The sequence below is a fragment of the Plectropomus leopardus genome, chromosome 18, assembly GCF_026936395.1.
Source record: "Plectropomus leopardus strain MGB_pleo_1.0 chromosome 18, ASM2693639v1, whole genome shotgun sequence".
NCBI classification, from domain to species: domain Eukaryota; kingdom Metazoa; phylum Chordata; class Actinopteri; order Perciformes; family Serranidae; genus Plectropomus; species Plectropomus leopardus.
In genome coordinates, this window is record NC_142193.1 from 29,223,961 (window position 1) to 29,242,460 (window position 18,500).

Genomic DNA, 18,500 nt, shown 5'->3' on the forward strand with positions numbered 1-18,500 from the left:
TGGTTGTTTTTGAGATGCTGCGTGTCTCCCAGCAGGGGGCGCTCACTCTCTGCATCAGAGACAATCAGAGCTGCAGCGGGTCTGAACCGGTTTCACCCAAAACTGAGTCAAACACAGCAAACACGGATGGAGACGTGAAGGTGAGGGCTGCTATTCCAGCATTTTGTCTTCCTGCATCTCTCTGTCATAAGAAAACTTTCAGATAAACACTTTCAGTCAAGACAGGACGAACCAAGACGAGTTAAAAAGTTTAATAGGCGGGAAGTAACGGTGCACTTAGTGCGTTAGTATAACTTTTAGATACTCGAGTATTTTTATTTTCTGTTATTGTTTTTTTTTTTTTTTTTACTCTTTTTATGAAAAAAATACCGAGTAATTTTATAAATAAATAAACGTTTTAATTCGTTTTTTTTTAAATAACAAGCAGTATTTGTTTACAAAAATATACACATTAAAGCATTAATCATAATAATTTATAATGATAATAATAATACTTATTATTATTTAAGATAACTAGTAACATTTACATACAAAATATACACATGAAACCAATAATAATAGAATATTTAAAACAACTAATGATATTTAAATACAAACATAAAATATAAAATAATAATAATAATTGCTAGTAATATTTACATATAAAAAAACACATGAAACCATTAATAATGCACAAATAATTAAAATAACTAGTAATGTTTTTGCACAAAACACAAATTAAAGCACTACTACTACTACGACTACTAATAATAATGATTTAAAGAAATTAGTAATATTTACATACAAAACATACACATTAAGCACTGATAAGAATTAACAATTTTCTGCGGCTCTAGTTTTTCGTCTCTTGTTTTTTGCTTTGCCTCCTTTTATTTAATTTTACAATATCTTAATATGTTTAATTACACTCTAAAGAAAATTTCTTGTATTTGAAAACCTACTTAAATAAATAAATCAAATACTGAACCTGATTCTGAGCACAGTAATATGTAATTCCTAATAAAATGTGATAGTGAATTATTTTATTTCACTATTTATTTTAACTTTATTTTTCTATTCTGTACTATTTTTTGTCATATTTCAATTTTTACTTAAATTGAGAACTTTTATACCTCCTTCACCAGTGATTACGGTAGAAATGTTGCGTAAAGTTTAAAAACCTTTGGTATATTTAAAAACTCCTCTGTAGGTGTCAATACTAGAGTATTTTCATTTCGTGTGTGTCCAACTAAAAAACAAAAAAGTTTCACTTTTTAGAATAATATTCGCTTTGTCATAATCTCGGGTATTCAATTAAGTGGTGCCCTTTTAATAGTAACATTACGGTGCTTTGTTTAACCAATCAGAAGCCAGCCGCTCCTCGGTGGGCGGGGTTTGCCGCAGTGACGACACCGCGCGTCATCAAACAGGAACCGGCCGGTTGAGCGTCAGTGAAGAAACATGGTCACTAAAGGAGATTTTTGTTTTTCATTTTTCGGTTTTAACGTCGCAGCTCGGAGCTCCGTGAAAAGAGGCGCTCACATGTTTCCGTGTTTTAGTTGTTAAAGTCGGTCAGAAGGATTTACGCTGATATGTAACGTCGGTGGTGTTATTTTTTATATTTTTTGGGCCTTTCGACCGTAAAAACTGAGACAAAATTACAATGTTTGGAGCTGCTGCTGTTTGAGGACAAAGAAAAACACATTTTTTTAGTCAGAGAAATGATTCATTTAGTGGCTAAAAAATGGCGTTAAACTCGTGATATCATCCTCCAGAACATTTTAAAAAAGGTAAGCTGCAAAACAAAGTGTTTTTATTCTGTTTCTTCGTTTGATATAAATAATTTAATTATCGCACAGCATGTTTACATCACACAGTGTAACATTTCAGTCCACTATAAGGTGATTAATAATAATTATTATTGTTATAATGAGCAAGAGCACAACACAAGTTATCTTTGACTGGTTAACAATATACAATTTAAATACAAGGAATTATAATAAATTATATGTATATAGTTTTAAAAAGTTAATTCTGTATTTTTTTAAATTAAATTATTATTATTATATTTATTTATTTTTTAAATTTTTATTTTATTTTATTTTTTTAATTATTATACGACATCACAGGTCCTTCTAAGTCAGTCAGAATGGGGAAGGAGCGTTACACAAAAGATTACTTTTCCTTTTTGGAGTATCAATACCCACAAAATCTGTAATTTGTTATTATAATCTGCAGAAAACTAAATGCAAATTTGATCACAAAAGACACATTTTTTTCTCTTTTACGCTTCTCTTTGGTTGCAGCAGAGTATGTGTCAGTGATTTTTAATTAATTAAATTTTAACTTTAAAGCTGCAGGAGTGCGATTTAACCTCACAAAAAAACCCATTTGCATTCCACAAACTAAAACATTTTTCGACCCCTTTGTGCTTTTCTGCATACATATTGCATTAGCGCTCACAAGAAAACTGGAGTGAGAAACCTGCAGCAGAGTGACGAGCACCAGATCCATCCTAATATGCAGCCTGCTGCTCTGTGGTCGGTTAATGAGTAGCTGTGTGTCGGCTCTGATGGTCACGAATAGGAAACACGGTGTTTGTCAGGTGACCTGCGTGTTAAATAATGCCGTGTGAGTGAGATCGTCCACAGCAGAGCTCTGCTCCGTCATCATCTGCAAGAAACTCTCTGCATGTCTGACTGGACCCGTTTCTGAAAGGCCACTTCTCTATTTTTCCTCTTTTTAGGAGAGCAAACATTTCAGAGTGACGCGTCGACAAGAGGAGGAAAAACAAAATCTCTCGTGTCAACGTCTTGAGGAGCGATGGAACTGTCTCTGGTGAGTTTTTCAGACACTTATGTGCATTTTCTTCATAATAGTTAGGTTTTCTTTTTTCTTTTTTTTCTGTTTGAGCAGAGAGATCTGCATCTTAAGGATTATTTTCATTGTTGATTATGCTGGGTTTTTTTTTTTTTGAATAATCAACTAGTTTTTTGTCTATAAAATGCAAGAAAAAGGCAAAAAAAGACTTTTTCCAAAGCCACAGATGACAAACTTAAATGTCTTTTTTGTGCACAACTCAAAGATTTTTAGTTTACTGAAGCTGAAAACAGCTTTTAAAAAAAAAATCAAACGCATTAGTCACTTATCAGATTAGTTGGCATTCATTTTATAGCTGACAACTTATTGATTAATCGTTGCAGCTCTACTTGTCATTGCACCTTTTATATCTCTGGAGGTCAGGGCATCCTGTCTGAGACGACACCATTCTGACATACAGACAACCTCCTTTTTATTTCATATACTGTGTATATATATATATATATATATATATATATAGTTTGTGTGTGTGTGTGTATAGATGTATATATATCTGTGTGTTGATAGATCGATAGATAAAATATCAAAAACAAAATGTGTTTTGTTATAAATAAACAGCCCAAAAATCACCACTGCCACGCCCACCAGACCCCATTTTAAAATGCAGCCGATTTTAAAAAATCATTTTTTTTAAAATTTGGCACAAATTAATTTGATTTTCAAATAAATTTGTGTGTTAACAAAAAATCTGTGTATCATACCTTCATTCACTTTTCAAAATAAAACCAGATACCAAAAAAAAAACCCAAAACAAACAAAAAAAATTCAAGAATTGTTTTTGGACAATGACTTGTTTTCCTAATTCAATTTTGTGCTTAAATTTAAAAAATTTTTTTAAAAATTTAAAAAACAATGTCAAGGGTCCTAACCTTTACCAGTTTTCCATTTCGAAAAGAAAAAATAGAAAATTGGAAAATTAAATTAATTATCTAAAATTGTATTTTTTGTTCGTCAAATCAAAATAGAATTACGATTTAAAGGTCGTTTTTAGTGACACATGCATGAACAGAGATGGCACAAGGACATTTTCTGGGCTCGGTATCGAAAATCGAGCCTCGTTATCTCAGTTTTTAGCCCACGATGTTTCTGCTGTGAATCAAACGTCCGTTCGCTGGTTATGTAACTTAATCTCTCTCCCTTTGCTCCTTCTTTGCCCAACTCCTTTTTTTATTTTTCACTGCACCCCCCTCTCTGTCTGTCCATCCGTCCCTCCGTCCCCCCTCAGGCTCACCCGGCCATCAAAGCCTTCGTGTGCGGCTCTTTCAGCGGGACCTGCTCCACGCTGCTCTTCCAGCCTCTTGACCTGGTTAAGACTCGTCTGCAGACTCTGCAGAGCGGCGTGCAGCCTGGGTGAGTCCGTGCACACACACACACACACACACACACGCACAGCTGTCACAGTTGTAAGCTTACATAACATGTTGTCTTCCACTGTGACCTCCAAAAATTGGCTTCATTGACGGGATGAACACAACAGGAAGTTGGACGTCGTGTCACTCATGATCGCTTGTTTTCTTTCAGTTCGGGCCGAGTCGGGATGACGGCGGTGCTGCTGAGCGTGGTGCGGACAGAGAGGCTGCTGGGACTGTGGAAAGGAATCTCACCAGTAAGACCGTCTTTACGCTGTCTTCTCGGTCACAGATTTGGACATTTCTAAGATTTTAGGATGTTTTTCAGATTCTAAGACATTTATAGAATATTAGGACGTTTCTAGGATTTTGGGACATTTCTCAGATTTCAGGACATTTCTCAGAATTTAGGACGTTTCTAGGATCTTAGGACATTAGTCTTAGCTCAGACCTCTGTTGGGGGATCCTCCACTGGTACTTTTTTGATAAACAAACTCGTTTTGATGCTGTTTTGTGCACTCTGCTCTCTTGTGTTTACAAAAAGTACAGTGTGAATCACTTTTTATTGTGAATTAGAGAATGATCGAGGGGCCACTCGACACCCTATTGGGGGCCAGATTTGGCCTGCAAACCATAAGTTTAGTGTCACTGTCATAGTGCATTAAAAGGCACAAAATTGAGCTTATTGATCGAAAAGCTTTGGATAAAAACATGAAATAGTTCGTCATACGTAACTAGAGAGTAACTCATATTACCCAGCATCATCTCGTACTGCCCGTTTCTCGCCTGGCGTCAGATTTTTCCTCGCTTTGACTCTCCCTCTCGTCGTCCTCCAGTCCTTTGCTCGGACCATCCCAGGAGTGGGGCTCTACTTCAGCACCTACTACTCTCTGAAGAACCACTTCTTCCAGGACGGCAGTCCGGGCCCCTTACAGGCCGTGCTGCTGGGAGGCGGGGCCCGGACGGTGGCGGGGGTCTTAATGCTGCCGGTCACTGTCATCAAGACACGCTTCGAAGTAAGAACGCACGACGCGGTCTGCCCCGGTCTAGATTTGCCCTCAGCACCCCGATACTGTGAAGTAAACCCAGCTGATTTATTTTTAAATATTTACCGATTGCATTCACAGGTAACTGTTCTGACTTTATATTAATTAACCGGCCGATTTACATTTTATTTTATATAATAGTCTTGTGAACGTGTGTTTTCACAATATTGAAATTTCTTACTTTAATACAATAAAGATAATGATATTCAATGATTTTCAGTTGAACAAGGAAAAATTGACATTAAGGTTATAAAATTATGATTTTTTAATTTAAAAATTAATGATAAATAAATGAATATACCAAGACGACTTTTCTTTTTTGGGTGATTAGCAGTAATATAATTGTATTAAACAATAAGATCAGGACATCGTCACTGTGGAAAATGAGTACTGAAACTGTATCAAATATCCAGAATTAATGTGTCATTACATCAATATTTCCCACAACAATAACATAATCTTAACATACAATTAACATAAATAAATGAGTGAATGCTGGTGCGATTAGCAGCTGCTGCTCTCTGTATCTTTTTATCGGCGTTACCTCTGTCCTCGTCTCCGCTGATTTTAGTTTTTATGACGACGGTTTTGTATTTAGTTATTTTATTACTGTCTTTTACTGCTTTGCCTGTTTTTAGGATGTCTGGGTACGTTGCTGCTGTTTTTTTTTTAATTGTGTCTTGTAAGGTGTTCTGAGTACTTTGAATAGCACAAATGCATTATTATTTATTAATGTGTTGTTATACACCACCCTGTTGTTTGGCAGTCAGGTGTTTCATAACAGAGTTTAGCTCTTTTCCTGTCTGTTAAAAACGCTTTTGTTGTACGATGATATCAGGAACCACAATTTGTACTTCGGCGAACTCAAATTAACTTTCTGCAGAACTGCTGCTGATTAGCTGTGTGAAGATAAAGTGGGATAAGAGAATGAAGCCACGCCTCCTCTGCGTGTGTTTGTAATCTGAGCTTCTCTGTGGTTTGTTGCGGTGAGCCGGTCCGAGTGTGCGCGCGTTAATGCATGTCTGTGTTTAGTTTGTCGTGTGTGTATTAAACTGAGTGTGTGTGTGTGTTTCAGTGTGGCCGGTACAGTTACGGCAGTGTGACCGGAGCTCTGCGCAGTGTGTGTCAGACTGAAGGTCCTGCAGCTCTGTTCTCCGGTCTGATGGCCACGCTCCTCCGAGACGTCCCTTTCTCCGGGATCTACGTCATGTTTTACAGCCAGACTAAGGCCTCGCTGCCGACGGGTAAACACTCACTAAGAACCAGCACCATGTACACAAAAAAATATCACATAAACAACAAAAATACTCTAACTACGGGTCTTTGTTTGGGCTTTATGTTTTTCAGAGTAGTTGTTTTTTTAATGTCCGTTTGGATTAAATAACATCTTTCCTCCTTTAAGAAATCAGCTCGTCTGCTTCGGCCCCGCTGGCGAACTTCAGCTGTGGGATCCTGGCCGGTATTTTGGCGTCTCTGATCACGCAGCCGGCTGATGTCGTCAAAACACACGTCCAAGTGAATCCGCAGCTGAGGACAGTGGAGGCGATGAGAAACATCTACATGGTAACGACCTCAGACTGTCAGCTCACGTCTTTGATGTCGTGCTGTTCGGTGTTAGTCGCATTTGGGGAAATGCAGTTTTACAGACTTCTTACCTGTAGTGCTGTTTATCAATCTAGGCTGCGTTAACACAAGGACGGCCTACTTTAAACCGAAAGTCTTTCCTTTGCGTTTTTAAAAAGACCCACGTTCATATGATAACACTGTGAAAACGATCCTCGTGTACACAGATCTGCAAAAACGATGCTGTAGTGTGCATGCCAGGCCAGTAGTAGGCGGTGTCATTTTGTAAAGACACATAATAGAAGAACGCCACACGCATGTGCGACGTCATGGTTCTCAAAGGATCCAGTTTACACGGCGACAGAAGGGCTTTTGTTTTCATGAAATTACACTCTGGAACCCGATTTCAAAAGTTTACGTATTTAGAAAAAACAATAAAAAAATCAAATTTATTTTTAAAAAAAACTGGAAAAAAATCCCCCAAGCTTCATTTTCATTTTAAAAATGAAAATAAAAACACATCCAAAAACCTGAAATTAACAAAAATAAAAATGAAAACACCAAAATTGAACAAATAAATAAATAATAATAGTAGAAGAACACAACGCACATGTGCAAAGTGCAGACGTGATGTCATGGATCAGTTTCCATGGCGACAGAAAGGGTCACATTTTCATAAAATTACACTCTGAAACCGGGTTTCAAAAGTTTGCATTTTCAGGCCCCCAAAATGCTGTTGTCACGTGAATGAAAGGCCAAACCGCAACAAAAGTTTTAACATTTCGTGCAAGTACGGTTGCCGTGTAAACGCCATTCTAGATAGTTTTGGTGCATGAGTACTTTTTTTTCATAAAACTTTATACTTTTACTACATTTATCCGGCAGCTTTAGTTACTTTACTAATTCCGATTTTTGCAAAAACTGACTGAAACTGTCCCTTTAAATGTAAAGTCGTGGCTGCATGATACTATTACTGATTATATCGTCGCCTCTCTTTGTTCCTCCACTTCCTCTCTCAGGAACACAGACTCCAGGGGTTCTTCAGGGGCGCGGTTCCTCGGGCGCTGAGGAGGACCATGATGGCCGCCATGGCGTGGACGGTGTACGAGGAGATGATGGCGCGTTTTGGGTTGAAGTCGTGAAGAGGGAAGTCGGTGAGAAGCTCGTGAAAGAAAGAACAAACAAAAATAGAGCAGAAAAGTCAAGTGACAGAGTGAAGACGGTGATGTGAAGCCGCGACCGTGGCGACGTGCCTGATGGCGTTTTTAATGACTTCAATTATTCACAGCGTCGCGATACGCAGGCTGATGATTAAGAAACGCTGAACTCTTGTTTCCTTAGTGACATAACACACTGAGATGTGGAGACTTTGCTCCTTGAAATGTGCTTTGCTGGCTCATGGCTGAAGTTCAGGAGCCGAATTTCATTTTTGATTGTTCGTCGCAACTCTGGAGAAAATATTTAAAAAATCTCCAGACACACTGTGATGCTCTCTTGTACATAAAAAAACCTGATCCTTAAGGAGCATTTGGGCGTTTCAAAAATGCCTCATTGTTTGCAGTGACGCAGTTACTCAAGACAGTGTCCCAGATTCAGCTCCGACTTCTGTTATGCACTTTAACCCCTGCAGTTGTGTCTCAGTTTTAGATCTTGGCGAGGCTCCTGAATGCCTTTCCAGTAACACAATTTTATTTATATTCTGATATTTTTTGTTTAACAAAGTATGTGCTTGCAGTATTTGCCTGTAAAAAGATTTTCCTCTCGATATTTGAAGTTGATTTTCATGCAAAGATTTGTACCTTTTTGTTCTACCTTTTTAAAGACGTTTAATGAAATAAAGCAAAATGTGGAACCTTAATTTTGATCTACCGGTTTATTTCGGTGCCAAACTGATGTCTGGCTGACCTCTGAGACGCTGCGGTGCGGATACGGCGGCTGTGTCTCATGACACACTGACTTCTGTGCAGAGGTCACTGTGACACGGCCGACTTAATAATGAGCTAGTTTTAACCCCACGTTTCATCTGTCTGTGTCCTTCTTTTGTGCAAAAAAACAGAAATAAGCTGCACAGGGCCAATGAGCAACTTGGCAAGAAGTGTTGGAGAAATTGCAAGAAATAAGTAGATTTAGGAATATATTTTCAAAAAACAAGGGAAAAATGTCCAAAAAACTTTATTTCTAATAATCTTTGTTAGATTTTTAAAGTGTTTGACAGAATTATTACATTTAATCACAGTTTTTCCAGGTCATTCCCTTGTTTGCTTTTTCTTTTTAGTTTTACTTTTTTATTTGTTTTTATTTTATTTTTTAGTTTTGTTCATTTTGGGGTATATTTCTTATAGGTAGGTATACCCCCCCCCCAAAAAAAACCAAAGAAAAAAACCAAAAAAACCCCCAAAAAAACACAAAAGTATTTTTAAAAAGGAAAAGAAAAAAACCCACTAAAAACTCAAATTTATTAAAAACAAAAAAAAAAACAGAAAAAAAGCCCCCAAACTTTAATTTAGTTTATATAAAAAAAAACAAAAAAAAAGAAAAACACCAAAATTGAACAATTTAAAAAACATTAAAATAGAAAGAAAAACACCCCTAAACAAATGTTTATATAAATTGTTGTAGTTCATTTTTAGTCAGTTTATGCAAAAATCATAATTTGTAAAGTAACTAAAGCTGTCAGATAAATGTAGTGAGGTAAAATGTAGTGAAGTAAAAGTATTAAGTGACATAAAATGAAAATACTCAACCACAAGTACCTCAAATCTGCACTTAAGTACAGTACTTGAGTAACGCTGCTCACACTAACAGTGTGACGTACTCCGGTCTTGCCGCCCTGCAGTCTTTGTCCTTATTTCCTTTTCGATGTTATGTCACCTCTCCCGCTCTTATCTCTGGCTCGCAGCGCTCTGATAAATCTGTGGCCTTCGTGTTCTGGCAGCTGTCTGCGTAATATGTCTTTCTAATCTTCCGCGTGTGATAGTTTTATACCACACCTGAACCAGTCAGCTATTGTTTTATAACCTGTCTGATCAATGAGAAATGTAACAAAGTACATATCAGGCAGACACATAACTGTTTTTATTTCTTTATTGCAGGATTTTGCTTTAACAGTTAACAATTTCCGCACTTGTTTCATTCATCCTGACAGTAAAGAAGTAATATTTATATAAGTATTATCCATTTTTTTCTTTACAGTTTAGAAACAAAAACAAAGAAAGCAAAAACAAGGACAAACAAACAAAAACAGATATAGAACATGGGGTGATCCGCATTTTAAGGTAAATTAATAGAAATAAAATTACAGAGTTTAATAAGCATATTTAAACAAAAGAAGGGCATTTTGGAAAGATATACATTTAAATTTAGTTTCCTAAAGCCAAATTAAAAAGGTAATTCTTTCCATTAAAGATCTAACCAACATTTCAGTAAGTTTAATTTCACTTTTTGTGTCACATCCAATGACTTTATTCACTTTCGACTGGTGATTCTGTCATTTTGACTGACTATAAGAAATAAGCTCTCTGATGTACTTTTAAGTGACCCAATCTTCTCAGTGTGTGTTGACACAATTTTCCCAGAAACGACTCCAAAAACATGTTATTGCCCTCGTGGCACGTCGCCCTCCTCATCCTTTGTATAGCCTTATTTGTAAGATCCATCCTCTGATGTCCTTGACTTTCATCCAAACCCAGTTTTGAGTCAACACCTTCATTAACCCTCCTTTACTGGCTGTGTCTGTCCAATGTCCCACCCCGATTAACTCTGACATTAATAGTGTCCACGGTGTCCCGCCAGAATTACATGAAAATACACTTTCTGCACATTCAACTTATTTTACTGAAATTGTGTCTCAACTTGTTGTGAAATTGTGTACATATTATGTTCACTTTGCCCAGAACTCTTTATCTCGAGCAAATACAGTTGCACCAAAGGTCAGTCCTTCACCGAAAAGTCGGCGTCTCAGCATTGTCTTAATATGGTCTTTCCATCTCCATTGTCTTAATATGGGAAACTCATCCGACCTGTTAGCCAACCTGCAGTTACCTCTGCTCCCCTTCCTGCAGCACCAGGCAGACGACTCCATCTAACGGCGGCTTTACAGAAATACATTCGCCCCTGTGGAAATAGAAAAGGTGGATGCAATGATTTATGCAAGGTGGCATTAAAATAAATAAAATTAAAGTTTTGTGTCAAATATATCCAGCAAATAAAGGACTTGGAGAAATCCAGGCTTAATATATGCTTTCTAAGACAAAAAAAACTGTAATTTCATTATAGGACAAAGACATTTTTTTATGCATTTTGAAATAAATGAGGTGGAAAAACATGTATTTATTTATTTATCTATTTATTTTGTTTTTTGAAAAAAATCACATTCACACAAAGAAGTGGACAGAACTTTTCTATCAGAAACTGCACCACCATAAGAGGCCTTAAGAATAAAAAAAGGCAATAAAAACTGACCATGTGGTTGATAAATTCCACATGAATTGGTTATACATCATTCTGGATTTATATTATTATTTTATATTATCTTATTTTTTTAATTTTCTTTTATTTATGAGCATTTCTGTACGTACTTTTGGTTATTATTGTTATTATTATTATTATTATTATTAGTAGTAGTAGTAGTAGTATTGACATTATTATTATTATTATGTTCAAAGGGAAAGTTAGTTGAAAAAAAGGAAAAAGTAACAATAGCATGCTGTATATCATACAACTATTTATTATTTTCAGTAAATTCCTTACTTAAATGGGCAGAAACTGCACTTTATTCATGAATTCAATCAATATAACACCATCTTTACGTAATGTAAAAAACAAAACAGCTATGATGCATATAGTACAAACTCTGGCATCATTAAATATATTTATTTTTGACTTCTTTTTCTTTTGTTTTCTATTGTTTAGGTGATTTTGTAAATGAACATGTGTTCAATAAAGAAAGTTAAAAAAACTAAACCCCACCCCTTTCACTACAACCAGCCAATCACAGGCTCGGTAGCTTCGGTATATATACTGCGTCATTTCCTCCCAGCGCCCTCTTTTTCACCGTGTGGTCAGATTTCCATACGGCGTTGTTTCGTGGTGAGTTTTTAACTCTAATATTTTGGTCATAATCCTTTAAAATACACCGAAAACACGTGAAATAGGGGGTCTGTCCACTAAACTCCTCACAGAGCAGCAGTTTTTCTACCTGTTGAGTCTTTATCGTGTCAAAATATCTCAAAGTAGATCGTGCTAGCTTCCGTAGCTAACTTGCTAGCATGTGACACGCGCTCATCTCGCAGCGTTTCCCCCTCGCGCCTGACTGCAAATATTTATCATAATAATAGTTTACCGACATTAAATACAAAATTTCCCTCCGAGATGTTATTATATGATAATGTTGGTGAACACTTATTTTCCATCGTGATTTTAGATTTAAAGGCCGGTAACCCGTCAGTTAGCCTTTAGCTATTAACGCTAATCCTCCTAAAACTTTCAGGTTTAGGAGAAATAAATTCAACATAAAGGCGTGATATTTGAATACTTTGTAATGCATTATTAAATCAGAATTACTGTGAACTGTTTGCACATGTTGGTCAGACATAACGACACAGTCCTGTCAGGATAATGAGACCAGTGAAGTTATCAGATCAGTTGTCTGTTATAGTTAATACTGTACTGTTATTCTTAATATGAGAAAATGTTTTGTAAAATACTGATATTCAATATTGCTGAATTAAATGACAATTAAAAGGTAATTTCAAAAAGGCAATATCATGATAATGACAACTTATTGGTTAGTAGTGTAAAATGATTTTTATGTGAAGATTTATTTTATTTTGTAGTTATTAGATAAACCACTATTCTCTGATTTACTTAGACAAATTATTAAATTAATGGCAAATGTAGACATAACCAAATCTGCGCTATGTAACCTGTTGACTGTAAACCCTGCACCATTGCACTGTTTGTCTTAATGTCTTTTTTTGCTCTTATAGGCTTTTTCGTAGATATTTATATCTGTACATTGTCATCAGTGTTCAAAGGAAGTGAAGTTTGTGCAAACAATTATGTGACAAATTGTTAATGTTTTAATGTTAATACTTCAATATTTTTAACGTGGACTCTTGGAGGGTTAGCCAGTCAGCTAAAAGCGTTCCCAATAAAAATCGAATTGCGTAGCTTCGTCTAGCTCTTACTTCTGTCTATACAAGTGCACTGAGTATAAAAAACTTAAGTCATCTTACTTTAATGTGCATAAACTTATTTGACCAGTGAAGCTGATTCTGGTTTATTCTTTTTTTCCAGCTCTCCCATCACTCGTAACGCAGGGAAAGCGGTCACGATGTCCGGAGGTCTGGATGTCCTTCAAATGAAGGAGGAGGATGTGCTGAAGTTCCTGGCTGCAGGGACCCATCTGGGAGGCACCAACCTGGACTTCCAGATGGAGCAGTACGTCTACAAGAGAAAAAGCGACGGTGAGCGGTGCCTCAAGTTATTTTCTGTGACACAATGTTGAAACATAAACTAAGCACCAAGTCATTTTTTAGGGCTCTCTGCACCATAGTGATACTCTTACAAGTTATAAATTAGGGATCAGCTAACTGGCCTGGATGGTTATTGGAGTCAATATTTGGCATTTTGCCAATTATCTGTATTGGTGTTTTATTTTAATGATTGCCGATATAATTAAACAAGAAAGGAAAGCAAAGAAACCTCAGCATGGGGGGAACTTTTACTTTGTAAAAAGTGATCCAACTCATGGACACCAATTTTATTTTCACTTGACTATAAAAAAAAAAGTTGCTGGGAACTTGCTGTATATGGTGTTGAAAGTTTCAGTTTTGAGTAAACATTTGCTAAAGGCAAAACAAAGTTTTATATTCTAAATATTGAGAGGTTTTCTTTTTTATTGTAAATGCATATCATCCAAATATTGGTTAATCAACGTCTGTCGACCCCTAATGTCAATAACTGTCTCTTCTGCTCTCGTTCTCTCTCAATCATCAGGTGTGTACATTATCAACCTGAAGAAGACCTGGGAGAAGCTGCTGCTCGCTGCCAGAGCCATCGTTGCCATCGAGAACCCAGGCGATGTGTGCGTCATCTCCTCCAGGAACACTGGACAGGTAAACACGCTGTGATCGCCTCTGGACATTATTATTATTATTATTATTATTATTATCATTATTATTATTATTATTAAATAATGACACGCACACTGTTAAAGCCGGGCACTGACGTCAGTGTTCAGGTGTCGGAAGTGTGCAAGAGTGAGCGGGCCGGGTTTTCGCTAACACCATGAGGACGGCTGTCCCATGACTGGGGTTTGATAGTGACCTGAGCCACAGTTCAATTCATCAAATTAAAATAATCAGATGAATTCAGCTGGAATCTTGAGTCTGAATCGCTTTTTTCTGGTCTTTTTAGAGAGCGGTCCTGAAGTTCGCCTCTGCCACCGGCGCCACCACCTTCCACGGTCGCTTCACCCCCGGTACCTTCACCAATCAGATCCAGGCAGCTTTCAGGGAGCCTCGTCTCCTGATCGTGACAGACCCTCGTGCTGACCATCAGCCGCTGACTGAGGCTTCCTACGTCAACATCCCGACCATCGCCCTGTGCAACACCGACTCCCCGCTGAGATATGTCGACATCTCCATCCCCTGCAACAACAAGGTGAGGCCAAACGACGAAAAGAATCAGATCGCGTATTTACAAAATGTTTTTTGGTGATACTTAAGTAAATTCTTATGGAGAATGAAGAAAGACATAAGTATCAATACACTCATAAATATTATAATTATATACTAAAATAAACACATAGACAAATAAAATAATGAAAAGATGCTGAAATAGAGATGGAAACATTAAAAAAATAATTGCAGGGGTTAGAACCTCCAACCTCATTAAAATACGAGAAAAGAATACAAAAATGCATCTGTACAAAAATGAAGAAATAGATTTACATGAATTTATCATTTAATTCAGTATTTCTTTATATATTTTTTTCATTTCTGTATGCAAACATTTATTCCATTTTTTCTTACTTATTCCTATAATTATGTAATTATGGCAGTATTCTTGCATTTATGTATTTTAATGCATTTCTTTATATTTATAAATGTATTTCTGGATTCATATTTATTTTTGTACGTTTTTTATTTATTCCCACTTATTTATAAATGTATTTCCTTAGTTATTATTTTATTCATACATTTATTTATTGCATTTTTAATGTATTCTAATATATTGATACATTAATTTATTTCCTTAATTATTTAGTAAGGCCTGCATTCATACATTTATTTATTTCCCTGTTTTTAATTTTTTTTTTTACTTTTTTTTTTTTTTTTACATATATCATTTAATTTTCCTTCATAATATAGTTATTCTTGTGATAATTTATACACATCTGTATTTAGTCATTTTTCCTTGCACACCGTTAGAGCCCGGCGCCGTCCTGTCTGTGCAGCGCGGGGTGTAGGACGTGTGCTAAATTAAAATGCTCGGCCTTTTACGTCTTTCTCTGAACCACACAGGGATGGAAGTGAAGGTCTTGCCACAAAACGCCTCTGTGACCATTATAAACGAAGTGAAATTTATTTTCCACGGCTCATCATTTTTAGGGTCACCACTCTGTGGGTCTGATGTGGTGGATGTTGGCCAGGGAGGTTCTCCGGATGAGGGGAACCATCTCCAGGGAGCACCCATGGGAGGTCATGCCCGATCTGTACTTCTACAGGGATCCCGAAGAGGTAAAACTCGTACAATGCATCTATTAAAAAAAAAACAAAAACATTTCCTTATATAATGATCACATGAGTTTATTTGCACACACTGATGGCGCCTTTTTTAAAAAATGCAGATTGAGAAGGAGGAGCAGGCTGCAGCTGAGAAGGCTGTTGGAAAGGAGGAGTTCCAGGGTGAATGGAGCGCTCCTGCCGCTGAGTTCGCTCAGACCGAGGTCGCCGACTGGTCCGAGGGCGTCGCCGTGCCGTCTGTGCCCATCCAACAGTTCCCCGCTGGTAAGAGACCACATTGATTCACCAAACTTCACCGAAACTGCTGTTTAATGTTTGACGCTAACTGTTTGATTTCTTTGTTGCAGCTGCTCCGGCTGTAAAGACAGGTGAAGTATTTTCCTGTGACTTTATACAAAAAATTCAAATACAGCGAACATGTAAAAGTGTTTATTTAAAATTCTTCTTGTTTAAATATCTTTATTTTTTCATTTTTCCCCACCTGCAGAGGACTGGAGCACTCAGCCTGCCACAGAGGACTGGTCCACCGCTCCCACTGCGCAGGCCTCTGACTGGGGTGGTGCTACTTCAGACTGGTCTTAAATCTTTGAATATGGCAACAATAAATCGGTGTTTTCACACTTTGACTTTGTTTTTCTGTTGATTCATTTGACTTTCACCGAAGGTCGCGGTTAGCTGCAGTCTTTATCTCAACATAAAGTGCAGCTGAAGGAAATGTTTCAATAAAATAAAACCGGCAGAACTTGAGACTCTTATAATAATAATAATAATAATAATAATAATAATAATAATAATAATAATAATAATAATTATTATTACTGGTAAAATTCATCAAGCATACTATAAAACCAAATTTTGATTTATTTTGTGTGAATCAGATGTATTTTTGTAAATGATTGTTATTAACCCTTTGAAACCTGGAGCAATATCACTTTTCTTGTGCAATTTCTTTCAAAAACATTGGGAAAAGGATTTCAAGCACCCACAAATTTATTTACATTTTAAAAATTTCAAGGATAAAGAAACTTGGTAAAAATGCTATAATTATTACATGTTTAAATTGTTATAAAATTATAATTTGACCACTTTTTAAAATTAGGGTATTATCCTTTTTTCCCCACTAATTTTGTGTGTTTTTTCTTGTACTTTTTAGTAATTTTTTATGTTTGAGTCTTTTTTTTTTTTATCTTCCCAAATTTTTGAAAATCAAGCCAATTTTCTCTGGTTTTGAAGGGTTCATGGCAAAATATAGCATTAGCATGGTTTAGTGAAGTACTTTATTTGATAAACGTGGAAAAAGGAAGTGAGCATCGTCAGCAGGAAGATATCTGAGTGTGTGTGACTAATATGTTTTTATTGCTACTTCATACAAGCAAACTTATTTCACCTAAAATATTTGACCCCAAATGTTGCACAGGCCTTTTCAAAATGCCAAGCACTGAATTTAATTCAGAGTCTGAAGGTCTTTAAATTTAAAGATGTGTTAACCCTTTGAAAACTGGAGTGACATTAGATTTCTTGTGCTATGTTAAGATGACTTGCAAGCTATTTTAACCCTCAAAATTTTGGAAAAGGTTAATGAGCAACTTTGCCTGAAAAGTTGTTTTTTAAAAAGTGAGGATTTATTATTTTGATTTGTTTATATTTTAAGGGGAAATGTCCAGAAAGCTACATTTATAATTATTTTGACTATTTTTTTTATGTGACAGAAAAAAAAATCCTTTTTTTAAATTTATTTATTTTAGCTTTTTATGGTCATTTTCATGCTTGTTTTAATTTTTACGTCTTTTTTGTCTTATTTTCAAGTAATTTTCTTGTAACTCTTTTTTTTCTTTTACTAATTCTTAATTTTTGGGCCATCTCTTTTTAAGTTGCTCAATAAAAACAAATCAGTTCGCTCAGGTTTCAAAGGGTTAAATTAAGTTTTTATTAGGTATAGGTATAAGTATTAGAACTCATAAGTCAAATAGTTTAAAATTTGTTGCTCTACCCTGGTTTCATTACTAGACTGTTGTGGGTTTATACATTCATACAATCAATATCAAAGACCCCTGTAATCTCAATTTCATTACATTAAAATGTATCTAAATTAATGTAATTAGAGCATTTTGAAGCTTTATCGCGGTTAACTGTTAAAGATTTTGAAAAGACTTAATCATGAAAAAGGAAAAAAATAAACATAAAATCAGTGAGTGCACGTGTCCTCTGTGGCCCTGAATCATAAAGTGGCATTAATTAAAAATACACAATTTTGCCAAAATGTATGCTACATGCATGTACACAGCCAAAGTCATCAAAAAATAAAGAATGAAAAAGCTACATTGTTCTTTTTTCCACAGAAATGAGGAAAGATAGAAAAGGGAAATAATACAAGACAGTACAAAAAAGAAATACTTTAATCCCTATAATTTACATTTGATAAACTATTAAGAGTATTTTATTTATTTTACTTATGATTCATATTATATTTATTTATAATTATTGGTTTTATAGTGCCTCTGTTGTTTCCTCACTTAAGGTGGCGTTTCCTCAGTTTCTGTCTCTAATAAATACTCTTATTTTAGCTTTTTATTTAATTACAGTCTTGCTTTTCCCCCCCATGTGCCTGTGTACGCGTGTGTGTGTTACAGTTTTGCTTGTATGAAAAATGCTATATAAATAAAGTCTGATAAAGTCTGAATGATTCATATTGGTCTTATTTTTGAAGAACGATCAGTTGAATGCAGGGAACTTTTATAATTAAATATGGAAACACAATAAGTGCACAATAAAGAATGTGGAGCGATTTGTGATCCAGTAAATGCTTTGCTTTATGTTTTTTTGCGTGACTTCCAGCTGATTTTATAATAATAATAATGACAATAATTATAATTATAATGATGCTAATAATAATATAAATAAAGTTTTATAATGATGATAATAATAATATAAAT

General features: G+C 35.7%; 2 protein-coding genes and 1 non-coding gene across 4 annotated transcripts; all 3 read left to right on the plus strand.

The window, feature by feature from the left end:
• Positions 1-1,408: 1,408 nt before the first annotated feature.
• Positions 1,409-8,675, plus strand: slc25a38a (solute carrier family 25 member 38a). Of its 2 annotated transcripts, none has more exons than XM_042505644.2 (8): positions 1,409-1,769; positions 2,726-2,817; positions 4,085-4,209; positions 4,381-4,465; positions 5,045-5,224; positions 6,330-6,498; positions 6,657-6,817; positions 7,837-8,675. In XM_042505644.2, the coding sequence occupies exons 2-8, from the start codon at positions 2,803-2,805 to the stop codon at positions 7,957-7,959; spliced, it is 858 nt and encodes a 285-aa protein (XP_042361578.2). In that variant the 5' UTR covers positions 1,409-1,769; positions 2,726-2,802; the 3' UTR covers positions 7,960-8,675. The 2 variants fall into 2 exon arrangements, with proteins under 2 accessions (XP_042361578.2, XP_087925394.1); XM_088069268.1 differs by lacking the exon at positions 1,409-1,769 and adding an exon at positions 2,500-2,610.
• A 3,121-nt stretch (positions 8,676-11,796) lies between these two features.
• Positions 11,797-16,193, plus strand: rpsa (ribosomal protein SA). Its single transcript, XM_042505645.2, has 8 exons — positions 11,797-11,905; positions 13,115-13,284; positions 13,817-13,935; positions 14,237-14,482; positions 15,433-15,561; positions 15,672-15,831; positions 15,915-15,935; positions 16,055-16,193. The coding sequence occupies exons 2-8, from the start codon at positions 13,152-13,154 to the stop codon at positions 16,147-16,149; spliced, it is 903 nt and encodes a 300-aa protein (XP_042361579.1). The 5' UTR covers positions 11,797-11,905; positions 13,115-13,151; the 3' UTR covers positions 16,150-16,193.
• On the plus strand, positions 14,020-14,159 carry LOC121957345 (small nucleolar RNA SNORA62/SNORA6 family). The gene has a single exon (XR_006106762.1). It is a non-coding gene; the product is annotated as a small nucleolar RNA SNORA62/SNORA6 family (small nucleolar RNA).
• Positions 16,194-18,500: the final 2,307 nt, after the last annotated feature.